Below are 13,920 nucleotides of genomic sequence, written 5' to 3'. Positions count from 1 at the left end.
CAAGTCCAACCAGAGCTCCATTAGTCAAACCTAATCAGAAGATAGTTGGCAAGGGACTTGTGGAATTGCAGCCTAAAGGTGGAAGAATGAGGGATGGGTTTGAGAGCAAACAAAACACAATTGCTTATGTGTATATCCTGGTCAAATGCCTGGTGCTGTTAGACATTTTTTAATTTACATAAATGCTATTGTGCTATAGATTTTATTCTCTTAACCACTTCTGTTGCTAAGATGGAAATTGGCCCTGTTGCTCTATGTACACTACTATAATATATACTGTAGTAGAGATCCACTACAATTTACATATTTGTTTCCTTAGCGATGGCCACCTACATTGTCTTCAGATCCCTGATGCCATAATCAGTGCTGCAGAGAATGTCCTTAAAGAACTTATTTTATGGACTTTATGACAGTGAATTTATGAAGAGTGGAATTTGTATGGGTTGGTCTGATCTGAGCTGAGAGCACTTACTCATCATCGTTTCAATTGCATAGCTCTACTTATCGGAATTTCTCCAAATATCTGTTAACCATTTAGAATTTTCCGTCTCTATGTTGCTTTGTCAAATCTTTAAATTTTGGATTTTTTTATTGTTTATCTTACAAATCCCTTTAGTATGTTAGCCCTTGATAGCTAGTGAGTTCAATTAATGCGGAAGTCTTCCATAGTGATATTTTTGAAAAGTTGATATTTGATGATATTTTTTTGTGAAAAGTATTTTTGAGATAACAAAATTCAGTGATTTAAAAAAATTTAAAAAGTGTGTTTGCGATGTGTCTTTGGAAGGTATCAGCATTTATAGTAAAATGAACTTGCAAAAAATGTATTTAGACTGACCTGTTTAACAGTTCTTTTTGAAAGGAATTTATTCCTAAATTTTGGAAATGTATAAATAGCAGTTATTTAAACATCCATATTTGGCTATGGGTAATCTGACAGTATATCTGTGAGTGAACAGGAATGATACAAATTGAAGAAATACACCTCCTTACCCACTTTGAAACTAAAGATAAGGATTATTTGTATTTTATATGGGGAAATATACTTTAAATAAATATGTGATATAATTTATCATTCTTATGATAATATATTTTTGGAATTACTGATATAGAGATGCTGTTTTTCATCTCAAGGACAAAGCTGTTTTTAATTGAAAATGATAAACAACTAACATTACTTTAAAATGATTTCTGTACCTATCATCTCATTATTGGTACCTTTATGCTTGCATGATCAGTGCATTAGAATAATTTACACTTATCTTGGGCAGTCCTCACTTCTCAGCTGGAGTCAAATGAGAGATAAGAAAGCATTGAATAACTTTGACTTTTTTTTAAAACATGGAAATATATCACTAGTACATTCTGTCCAGTTCTTAACTTTTCTTATAAAAGAACATTTACTTGTAGTTTCTAGTTTTAGTTATCAGTACAATTCTGGGTTTTTTTGTTGTTGGTGGTGGTTGTGTTCTTGTTTTGCTTAGGTCACTAGTTTTAGCTTTGTTTTTTCCTGAGTACTTATTTGCATTATTAGACTATTGTAGTTCATTTTATTTTCTAACTAATTATTATCAAGAAACTATTTTTAAAAATATTGTTAAAAACAAATTAAAAATGTTTTTAAATTTACAGAAAAATTGCAGCTGGTACAGAGTTTCCCTACACTTCAACCTCTGTTTCTCTGGTTATTAACATCTTTCGTTAATACATTGAATATAATTAATTGCATTTATTTTAATAGTAATATATATTTTAGAACTTGAATTTTGGGATATTTTGTGAATTCCAAATGATGAATTTTGTAAACTTTGGAATTTTATGGACTCTTAGTATACTCCAAAATTATAGCTCATTTAGATTTTATGCTGTTGAGTCAATGTGTGAAATGTATATTTTTCTAGAAAATTTATCATTTTGAAAATGATAAATTTATCACTTATTTTGAAAATTTGAAAATTTATCACTTATTTTCTAGTCATGCATAGTATGATTAAGTTTTGATCTTTGTATTATTAATTTATAAGAATAATTTGTATGTTTTTGATAAACATTTGTGTCTAGTATTATATGACCCTTCTTTCTCTCTTTCTGTGTGTATATCATATACAGTTTTCTCCAGTGCATTTTGGAGTGTTCTATGATTTTGTAGCTAGGTCTCTTTTGTTTCTCTGCCCTCATCTTCCCACTTTTTCTGACTCTCTCTGAAGACAGTGTATCTTCTTAAATCTTAGAGTAAATACAATGCTTTCTCATTTAAAACTTCCACTGAAGTTTTCCAAATGTTAGAATTTCTTTATTCACTTTTGAATTTTGATAGCCATGGGTTTGGGATTAGTGGGATTGAATTGATGCCTACTTTATACCTTACTCTCTGTACAGGCATTAGGGAGGTTTTAGGAAAGGAACTAACTTTTTGGTGATACAAACAGCCGGTTTCCTTGATTGATGGAGCGTTTGTGTCCCAGAGTAGTGGCCAACAGAGGGAGTGAGGCAATTGGAGGATACCATTTGGCTTACAATATAGAGCACGTATGATCTGAGAAGGTCCTATGAGCAGCACTGTCTTTGCTCTAATTATCTGCTCCCCCACCCGTTGCTGTGAATGGCACTATCTAAGCTCCTATATGTCATCTTTGCATCTGCATACTGGTTTCTGTTCCCTTTCACCTAATTAAGACACCATCCCAGCAATTCAGTTCTCCCCCTTCTTCCTGTACTATTCATTTCTCTTTTTTTCCTGGAAGAGGCACATCGGCAAATATTTCTCTTATCTTAAAAACAAACAAACGAACAAACAAACAAAAACTGAAAACAAAACCTTTTTCACCTAAAATGCCTCTTCACTTGGGACCCTAATACTCTGCTTCTTTTGACTGTTAAATTTCTTGATTAGAGTTCTCTCTGTCAGCTTACTTCAGTTTCTTTTTTCTTTTCTCTCTCTGAATCCACTCAAGTCAGGTTTTTGTTTCATCATTTTTCAAACTGCTCTTGTCAGTGTCATCAGTAACTTCATTCTTGTCAAATGACTTATAACCTATTTTGATTTCTCATCTTAATTGACTTAGCAGTATATCATAACAGTTGTTTACCTCCTCCTTGAAAATCCTTTTTTTCTTTCTTTCTTTTTTTTTTTTCTTTTCTTCCAGATAGGGTCTGCTTTGTTGTCCAGGCTGGAGTGCAGTGGCATGATCACAGCTCACTGGAGTCTCACCCTCTCAGGCTCAGGCGATCCTCCCACCTCGGCCTCCTAAATAGCTGGGACTCCAGGCGTATGCCACCATGCCTGGCTATTGTTTTTTAAAACAGAGTTGGAGTCTCCCTGTGTTTCCTAGACTGGTCTTGAACTCCTGGGCTCAAGCAATCCATCTGCCTGAACCTTGGGGTTGCAGGCATGAGCCACCGTGCCCAGCCTGAAAAACTTCTTTGAATTTGTGTCCGAATAGCAGCACTCAAATCTTCCATCCTCTTGGCCTTTCCTCCCCAGCCTTCTTTGCTGAGCTGGGCTCAGGGCCTAATCCTCAGACTTTCTCTCTCCTCCACCTACACTCATACTGAGTGGTTTCTCATCCAGCCTCATGCCTTTAAATATATATGTGTGTGTGTGTGTGTGTGTGTGTGTGTGTGTGTGTGTGTGTGTGTGTGTGTATATATATATATATATATATATTCTGACTTTTCCAAATTTGTATCTTTAGTACATTCCTCTCACCTTAATGCCTAAATGGTGAGCTTCCCCAATTGCCTTCTTAACATTTCCATTTTAGTATCAAATAAGCATCTCAAATTTAAAATACGTATTTGATCAAATAACTAGTCTTCTCTGCCTCTCCAAACCTGTTCCTCCTGCAGTCTTTCACATTGTAGGAACTGGTGAATTTCATTCCTCTAGTTGCTTAGGCCGTAATTATTGGATTCATCCTTAACTCCTCTTTTTTTCACACCTCAAATCCAGTCCACCAGCAAAATCTGTCCACTCTCCTGGAAGTGTGAATCCAAAATGTTCATCACCTCCATGGACCCAAGTGCTATATATCTTGCCTCACTTACTGCAATAAGTTCCTGACTGATTCTCCTATTTTTTTCCCTTTGGTCTTTGACCAGTTGATCCTGCATAGCCCCACCATCCTCCTTCCCTGCTCTCATCCCCTGATGGGAGACCTTGTTCAGTCCTCTCCCCATATTCAGTTTCTAGACTGTTTCAGCCCATTTTCTCTTTAGGGGCTTTGCCCTTGTTCTTTGCTCTGGCTGGGACATTTTCTTCCTGCTTGTTCTTATCTAACGTTTAAACCTAAGCCCACATAGCCTGCAGCCCATATATCTTTCCCCAGCTTTATTTTTCTCTGAAGCCTGTGTTGCCATCTAACACTGTATCAGTTTTTCCACCTGTTTTTCATCTTCCTCCTCCTGCTGGACTTCAGACTTCATGGGTGCAGGGATATTTGTATGTGTGTCTTTTTACTCTTCTGTCTGAAATGACTGACGTGATGAGTGTGCAAGAAATACTCTTTAAACCAGTGATTAATGAAAAATGAGTATCTTTTTTGAGATAAGTTATTAATTTAACATTATAGTTACTGATTTAAAGAAATATTTATATATATATGTATTTTTATATATTTAGTTGCCGATATATATATATATATATATACACACACACCCTCACACTTGGTAAAAGTATGAACCACGTGAAAAGTAAATCTGCTATGCCTTGCTCTCGTCTCTCATTGTTTTATTCTAAAAACGATGTATGTAGATGCAAACATGCTGTCTTTCTTCCGCTTAAGACATAGTGCAGTAATTGTCCTACATGTGGCCAGTTCAGCTGTTTCTTACTTCGGAGGTCACTCTTACTTACATATAAATATATTATACATTAATATAGAAGGACCAGTAATGCTCTCCTATGTGCATATAGCATAAATAGCGTTGTTTAGGTCTGCATGTACTGTTTTTAAGTATGTATTTGCATACACACATAATATGATGCAGTTTCAGTCTTCTTCTGGCTGATGGTTGAGTTTCAGTTTCAAGCCAATATGTGACTGTGCTCTTTTTTTTCTTTCCAGTGCCCACTGTTGATGTGTTTCAGATTTCCACAAAAGAGCGATTTGGATTGGGACATCAGCTGAAAAAGTAAGTTTGCCAAAGTGTAAAAAAATAAATTTCTGTTAAAGAGAACTGAGTTCTCATTTTGTTCCTTTAAGAAAACAACAACAAAAAACCTTTCTCTTCAATACGAGCTTTTTGAAGCAAATCCCTCAAGAGAGGAAGTCATCCGGATGCTAAATTTATCAGCAGGGCTCACTTTTCCACCCGGGCCAGGGTCCTTCTGTTACCATCCCAGATCCACTCTCTTTCTTCAGTACCCTGTACTCTGCGGAGGCTGACCTGTGTGGACACAGGCTCTGTGTCTGCGAGTCCCTAATGTGATCAGTGGAAGGAGGAAGGAGTGGAAGATGGAAGTACTTCCTGCCCTGGTTTTCCTGCCTAGGAGGTCATCCCAAGCTGACTAGTCCTTCCACTGAAGCCTGCTGCGCTTGTCCAGGCTGCAGCATTTACATGACTTTCTCTCTTACTGGGCTCTATTGACGGCTCCCACTGCGCATTCCTTAGGGCCCAGAGGTGGTATCAGTTTAGCAGCCACTGGTTCTGGGCTACTGCACAATATCCCTATTTCCCATAACTACCCTTTTGAAACATTCTTCTTATAAATAAACTATTTCGTGTTTGAACCTTGATTTTGTTTTCTTATCTTTAAGTCTATTTTATATAAAGACCTGTTTTTTAAAAACAGAAAAAGAAAACACTGATAGAGCCAGAATACAATGGCACCAGGGGAAAAAATAAAGCATCTTAGTAGAAGAAGATAGAGAACACTGATAAATTACAGACACAAGAATTGACTCTCAACTTTTTCTAAAATCAAATGATCACTGATGTGATCTAAGGCACAGACTTTTGGGGCTCATTGGCCTGTGTTTTGGTATGGATGAAGACGGCTTGTTGTGGTTGTCCCTGAAGAAAATGATGCCATCCACATAATCTCCTTTGGCATCCTTCCATGCAAAGGGATTATAGCTTTCTCTTTAGACCTAGAGTCTAGATGGGCCTTGATTTCAGAAGACATAAAGCTACCCTATTTCAACTGACTTTTAAAATGTAGGCACGTACCTCAGTTTGCCATGATCAGAATATAAACGATAAATTCTTTACTTAGTATCAGCTTTAAGAATTGTGTTTATGGAGAATTCCCAGAAGATTATATATTCTTCCAAATCTGTAAATTTAACTTAAACTTAGATTTGTCAAAGGTGGCTCACGCCTATAATCCCAGCACTTTGGGAGGCCGAGGCGGGTGGATCACGAGGTCAAGAGATCGAGACCATCCTGGTCAACAAGGTGAAACCTTGTCTCTACTAAAAATACAAAAATTAGCTGGGCATGGTAGCGCGCGCGCCTGTAGTCCTAGCTACTTGGGAGGCTGAGGCAGGAGAATTGCTTGAACTCAGGAGGCGGAGGTTGCGGTGAGCCGAGATCGTGCCATTGCACTCCAGCCTGGGTAACAAGAGCGAAACTCCATCTCAAAAAAAAAAAAAAGACTGTTAGATCACTCTATACTTAAAGCACGGTTTAGGGCTTTCATAATGATGCAGTCTACATGATCACTTTTATTTTAATGAATTTTAATTTGGTATCATATATTGGCTTTTACTGAGCAATATTTTAAGAGAAAACATATTGAAACTATATTTGATATATGAAATAGAGAACTTACTGAGGTCTTTTTGCTTGATGTAGGAAGCCACATATATTTAGGATTGTATGTATCACAGGGCTCTAGAGTTTTCTCAAGTTTTTATGACTCAAATTGAGGCAGCACTGTTCAAATGTGAGTTATGTACCTACCACATTTGAAAATAATAAACATTCTTATAAATTCCCAGTGTTGAGTTCAAAGATGTGCAAATATGAAATTAGATAATAAACCCCGAATGTTTAGAATTCTGCATTTCTAAAACTAAGTTCCATTTACAATGTGTGTTTAGCATGTTATATTATGCAGTGTTCTCTTACAAGGACTCACAGGATAAATTTTCTCGGCTTTCCATTCTAGGATTAGGTATGCTTTTCCAGAGCACTTGGCTGTGCTTTTTGACTGGATTTTGTTTCCTGCACTGTGCCTGTATCCTACATGTCTTGAAGATGAGCTGGAGCCTGCCTCCATGATGAGCATGGATGGCATTATCCAAGTTGCGTACCATTTCACCTTGACACATTTTTTTTACTCTATGATTTTTTTTTCTCACCGGGTTTCCTCCCTTGTTTTTATACCCTTCTACTTTGTGTACTTCTGCAAGCCACTTAGGAACTTTTTTTTAAATTGGGATAGAGTTGATCAAAATAAGATAAGAATTACAAAAGCATGCAAGTCTAGGAATAAATAACTTTCTACCCTTCATGGTTTCTGAGTACATTATATGGGCTCAACAAAAGAAATTGTGTATATAATCCCAACTCTGAGAAAATAAAGAAAGCTAGGAGGCTTTTTCACTGTTTTAAGTACCTAGGAGCATATATAACATATTTTATTAATGTGTGTTTTTTATTTTTATTTGATAACTCCATCCAAGTGATTGATGTTTTTAAAGAGTTACTTGCTTTTAAGGATAAATATTAGCTATGTGGAAAGTTTGTTAATGTGGATTAGAATTATTTTTATGATCCTTGAGACATTTTGGCCTGATATGTTTGTTTCCCTAATTATAAATAATTAGATTTGGCTATGATCCTTAAGGTCACTGCCAGTTTAAAATCCCGTAATTTTAACAATCTAATTTCATCCTCACAATAATTTATTTTTTTAAAAAAACCCACTAAATGTAAAGAGGTTATTTTCTTAGAAACATACAGCAAGTTAGGAAGGCAGGTTTAGAATCTAGGCCCATTGTTTTGTTTTTAATAAGAGACACTCTTATTTACTGAATAACTTTTCCACAGAAAAATTTTTTTCTGGTGTGTTTCGAACAGTAGAATAATCAAATCAACAATAGCAACAGCCAATGCTTATGTAGTAACTATCATATGTCATACACTATTTTAAGTGCTTAACATATAATAAGACATTTAATCTTTACAACAACTCTATGAAACAGGTCTTGTTACTATCACATTTCCTAGGTGATGAAACTGAAGCCCAGAGAGGTTGAGCAGCTTGCTTACAGTCACACAGTGAGAAAGTGATAGAGCCAGAATTTGACTCCAAACCAGTACTTATGAGTCATAAACTAATCTGCCTCTCATATAATCCTAGATATTCCTTTGCTTGAGATAAGACATGGAATTTATGTTTGACATTGAATGAATATTGAGAGAATGTGAAGTCAAAATAGCCTAAAAGAAAAAATACATAATGTATTTTCTCATGGCTGACCTGATACAGATATAGTGGTCGGTCTTGCATAGGATACCGTATCATTCAAAACCTCAGCATATCACAGACAATGTAAATAATCTTCAACTTTGTATGACTTTATGTTGAATCTGCACTGATCAAACCTTAGTTGTTTTTAAGGAGGGAAAACATTGCAAATCTTCAGTTTTCCCTTAAATATATGTACAACATAAAATTAGGTATAAATTCTTCATATGTATAGTTCCACATTTATAAAACCAAATTCAGTTTCCAACTTAAGTGCAAATCAAAATAAAATACTTGAAAATCACATTAATACCATTAATTTGGTTTATGATGCTATTTTGCTAAAGCTGTTGCACCACCACAATTTGAATATAATACTGGCTGTTCTAGTGCATAGTTCTTTTGAAATCAACATATTAAAAAAATTATGATGTCATCCCTATGTATTTGCTTTTTTCTACTACACTGGAACCTTTGTTTACATAGTTGGCTGTGACATCATCTGCTCTTGACCTGATGCAAATGTATACTTCACCTTGAATTTTTCTTTTTTTTTTTCCCCCTGCCATCAGCCAGTCACTGGCAATGGTAGTAGTTTCTTTTGGTATCAGCGCAGTAGTAAACACAAACTCAAATGTAAATACTGAAGTCCCTTCATGGTTCTCTATTATAAGGAGGTGGTTGTTATATCAAATGAGCTCATATGTACACTCCAGGTTACTTCTGAAATGAAACGCAACATTGAATGTCTTTTAGAAAACACTTAACTTCTTTTGCATCCAAGAACAACTAGGAACCTGGGTATCCAAGTTTAAGAATTACCGATTTTAGATGTGAATTCACATCTATGTTAGGATCACCTTAGGATCCTAATGTAACATAAAAGTGGGAAAATTTTTACATTTTGGTCATATTTCATTGTGCCCTGTTTCTTTTTCTGTTCCACTTAGCTTATCAAGATTAGGCAAGCACTTGCTGACTGTCTTTGAGAATGGTGCACAGGAGTAGCAATTTTTTTATGGGAAGAAAATCTAACTCTGCTTGATACAAAGAGTTGTGTCAATGGAGATTTACGATTAGGCACAGGGAGAAATGATGATCTTATTATTACATTAAAATCCCGCTGAAATTTTGAGTAAACAAAATTCAAGCATGAATAAATAAAATGTTTCTTGTGCTGACTGAGAGAATTTACTGTGAATTTGGAATCATGGCATCCCTTATTGCAGTTTTTCTTACCACTTCCAGTGCTAAAAGGACTCCAAAATAATTCTGTATGTAACTGTTTCTTCTCCTGAACTTATCAAAACCAGCAGAAGAAAGTCTAAATAATACACTTTCTGGTGATCAGAGTTAGTTTGTTAAGACCTGAAGGCTCTTGAGAACTTAGTAACTGGCCTCATGCTAACAGTCACTTTTGTCTTTTTTGAATAATGTGTAATACATATCAAAACCTGTGTTTGAAAAGATACTTACTGTTGCTCTGTCACTTGTGCCTGTGCTAACTTGGGCAGATTTCATTACTTGTGAAATGTGTGAAATAACAGTTACTTGCTGAGGATACACAGAATCGAAGGGAAAAATGTATATATAACATTTCTGTTTTACTCTGTGACATACTGTAAGTGGTAAACAAATATTGGCATCATTTTCCTGATCTCAAAGCAATGTATTAGAAATAACTGATAAAAGCATGAAAGGCAGGCTATCCTGAAGTTATTTTTGAAGGAAAAAATGTTTAATTTATTGCATGCTTGATGTTTAATTGTAAAATTTTATGTCTACTGAGGTATTAGTGTTGAGGGCCACTACCATGTGGAAAATGGAGAAACAGAGAAGGCATCCAGACCTGGGACCTCTCTCAGGAAAGAACACTGTGTCCAAGTCCACAGTTGACATTCCAGAATTCTTTACCATAAAACATTGAGGGAGTGATTTTGACATAGAAAATATTGAGATTAGGAGTTACCAGCCTCCTGCCTTATGATATTAACTAAAATTTAAGGATACCCAATTTTTTTTATTTTTTTTTATTTTATTTATTTATTTATTTATTTTTTTGAGACGGAGTTTCACTCTTTTTACCCAGGCTGGAGTGCAATGGCGTGATCTCGGCTCACTGCAACCTCCACCTCCTGGGTTCAGGCAAGTCTCCTGCCTCAGCCTCCTGAGTAGCTGGAATTACAGGCACGCACCACCATGCCCAGCTAACTTTTTGTATTTTTAGTAGAAACGGGGTTTCACTATGTTGACCAGGATGGTCTCGATCTCTTGACCTCGTGATCCACCCACTTCGGCCTCCCAAAGTGCTGGGATTACAGGCGTGAGCCACCGCGCCCGGCAGGATACCCAATTTTAAAAATATAGTATATTTAAAGGTGAATGCCTGTGTTGAAGATAAAATTTGCTGACCACATATTTCTACATAGAGCCAGTTCTGTGTGTTTTCTTTTTATATATTATTTTATAGTTGTATTTTGCTTTTCTTTTCATGAAGAAGATATAGAAGCAAGTCAGGTAAAAAGCAAATGGCTTTACTTCTATCTTAATAAATAGCATTATAATTAGTAACAAATAATCTCTTAAAAATGGAATTTTTAGCACCAAAAAAAATTTAGATTTTTTTTTTTTTGCCACTTCAGCTCAAGTTGTTGATCCTAAAAGCAGTCTTTATAATTCTCTTTATATCTTCATTCTTCTACTATTTGAATTATCATATCCTGGTAATATTATAATTCAATTATTTAAATAAATTGTAATCATTATCACTTACTGTGATATAACTAGTCACAGTAAAGTTCTGGTAATTTGCTGTGTGTATGTGATGCTATCCTACATATGAAAAATTTAGTATTATTCTAAATTAGCATCTTACTGATTTCTGTGTGTTTATTTTTATTTGATAAATGCATTTTCTACATAATAAATATAGTAACATTAGTTGAAATTTTGCCTTGGAATGGTGATAACAGAATTACCTTTGGATTGACAGAATCATGCAGACGTTTGTTACACAGCAGTGGAAACAGAGCAAAGAAAAATCCAATTGCCTGCACAATAAAAAGTTGTCAGAGAAGAAAGTGAAGTCTCCCCTGCATTTATTTTCTACTTTGCGCAGGTTGGTAACAGGCAGCTTCATCATTATCTTACTAAATGCTGAGTGTGTGATATAGTTCATGTTTACAGCATTCCTTCTATAGTACTGACATCTGTTTATTGTCTTTATAACTTTGGAAAAAAGACTGAGTTAGATGCATTCCATCGAAAACATATTCATTTGTATGTCTTGAATTTTTATGAATATTTATTTAACATTGGTTAAATTTTCTAAAACTAAATTCTTTGCTTTCTAATTACCTAGAGTTTTTCCTACCAAAATTAGTTTCATTACAGGGCAGTGGGATAAATAGAAGGGAAAAACATCTTGGGATCTTTTTTTTTTTTTTTTTTTTTTTTTGCTTTTCAGGAAAAATGGGATTCAAGTCCTGTGATCATTCTGTACATACCTTTGATTACAGTTTTGACTGGGTAGGCCTTATTAGTGTGAGGTGGTAGAACATTTATAGCACAGTCAGGTTGAGTTTGAGTATGACAAGCATTCTTCGTGGTCTGCTATACCTGTGATTTGCCCTGTATTAATTCTTGCTCAATTTTGCAGGTCGCCAAGTTATCCTCCCCCTGGTTGTGGTAAAAGCAAATCCAAACTGAAATCTGAGCAGGATGGAATCTCCAAAACGCACAAGCTGCTGCGGAGGACTTGTTCCAGCACAGTGAAGACTGATGACGTGTGCGCCACAAAGTCACACCGGACCTTTGGTCGCTCCCTGTCCAGTGATCCCAGGGCCGAGCAGGCTATGACAACAATTAAATCGCACAAACTTCTGAACCGTCCCTGCCCTGCAGCTGTTAAGTCAGAGGAATGCCTCACTCTAAAGTCGCATAAACTATTGACTCGATCTTGTTCTGGAGATCCGCGATGTGAGCACAACACAAACTTGAAGCCCCACAAACTGTTAAGCAGGTCTTACTCTAGTAATCTCAGAATGGAAGAATTGTATGGACTGAAAAATCACAAACTGCTCAGCAAGTCCTACTCCAGTGCCCCCAAGTCATCCAAAACTGAGCTTTTCAAGGAACCTAACGCAGAGGGCAGGAGGCTCTCTCTTACCTCAGGGCTTATTGGTATCCTAACACCATCTTCATCTTCATCTTCTCAGCCTGCTGTGCGTAAATATTTTCATCTTGAGTTCTTAAATGTTAGCTAAGGTGCAGTAGAATTTTTTTTTCTTTCTTGTAAGATCTGATGGGGAAATGAAGCAAAACTTTGTTTTAATTTACCTTTTTTTTTCTTTTTGGATATTGTTTTACCTATCACATATTTGCAACTGGCATTGAAATGTCAGTTTTGATTCTGAAAAACAAATAAATTGTAGCTACTGATTTGAGGTCCAGCTCAAATTCTCGTCATGGCAGCAAATGCTACTAAAAACAGAAGGAAGTGCATTGGATTCACAAAGCCTTTACTTATTAAACCAACATATAATTTTAATGTTCTATTAAGTAGGCCTGTCTAATCTCTGGCCTTCTCACATGAGTAGTGGAAAACCACATTTTTTCTTGTGGATAAATTAAGAGTAACTTCCTTTCAATTGCATGTAAGAGAACTTTGCTCATGCATGCGGCTACCTGTGGATAGAGGCAACATTTACCACCTTGTCCCAGAGCCTTGCTGAAAGTTGTTCTTGGTGTCCATTCTATACTGAAGTCACTTTATGCTGGAGCTGTTTTGGGGGAATGTGGGATCAGGAGATGACTTTAATAGTCCTCATGACAGTATTTACCAAGAATAACTGACACAATATTTATCACTAGCATGATTGGCATGATAGCCAATTTCATTTTAGTGGTAAATGCACAGACCTATGTTATGTATGTTACTAACATATTCAAAATAATTGAAAAGTTTTGTTGACTTTTGCTAAATATATATATATGTGTTTGTTGGGGGTATGTATTTAGCTCTAACCATTAATGTGTATTCACTCAGCAAGAGATGAAATTGAAAAAAATGATACTATTTTAGGAAAGTAACGTTATTCTTATATAGCTTTACTTCTAAATTTAAATTGTAAACTACACTGTCTATTGATCTTATGAAAATTTGAGTATGTTGTCAATTTCACATGAGCATCCTAGAAGCCCATTCCTACTCAAAGATAAGTTTTAAGGACATAAAGAAATAGTGTAGAACAATTACATAGTGGAACGTTTCCCATGTTAATTTCATCCAAGAAAGATCATTTCAGATATTCTGTAAAAGAAAATGTCTTAATGACCTCTTATATGGCTAAGCATAATATATAGTTTTTCTGTTATGACACTCTCAGTAGCTATCTAATATTTCTTTGGAGGAATAATTGTATCTGATTGTAAAATAAGACTAAAGTCCCCTAATGAAGAGAGATGAGCATTTGCTGATTAGTAACAGAGGAAATGATTTT

The 13,920-nt window shown here is 35.6% G+C and overlaps 1 protein-coding gene across 2 annotated transcripts in view; it reads left to right on the top strand.

Moving 5' to 3' along the window:
• PARP8 (poly(ADP-ribose) polymerase family member 8) overlaps window positions 1–13,920 on the top strand; it is a 182,479-nt gene that overhangs the window by 122,097 nt on the left and 46,462 nt on the right. For both annotated transcript variants that reach the window (XM_074386021.1, XM_039466976.2), the window contains exons 11-13: window positions 5,067–5,133; window positions 11,412–11,537; window positions 12,078–12,642. In XM_074386021.1, coding sequence (XP_074242122.1) covers window positions 5,067–5,133; window positions 11,412–11,537; window positions 12,078–12,642 — 758 coding nt within the window. The remainder of the gene's footprint in view (window positions 1–5,066; window positions 5,134–11,411; window positions 11,538–12,077; window positions 12,643–13,920) is intronic.

The sequence above is a fragment of the Saimiri boliviensis genome, chromosome 1, assembly GCF_048565385.1.
Source record: "Saimiri boliviensis isolate mSaiBol1 chromosome 1, mSaiBol1.pri, whole genome shotgun sequence".
Classification (NCBI taxonomy): domain Eukaryota; kingdom Metazoa; phylum Chordata; class Mammalia; order Primates; family Cebidae; genus Saimiri; species Saimiri boliviensis.
Note: the sequence above shows the minus strand (reverse complement) of the source record. Positions and strands in the feature narration are given on the sequence as shown.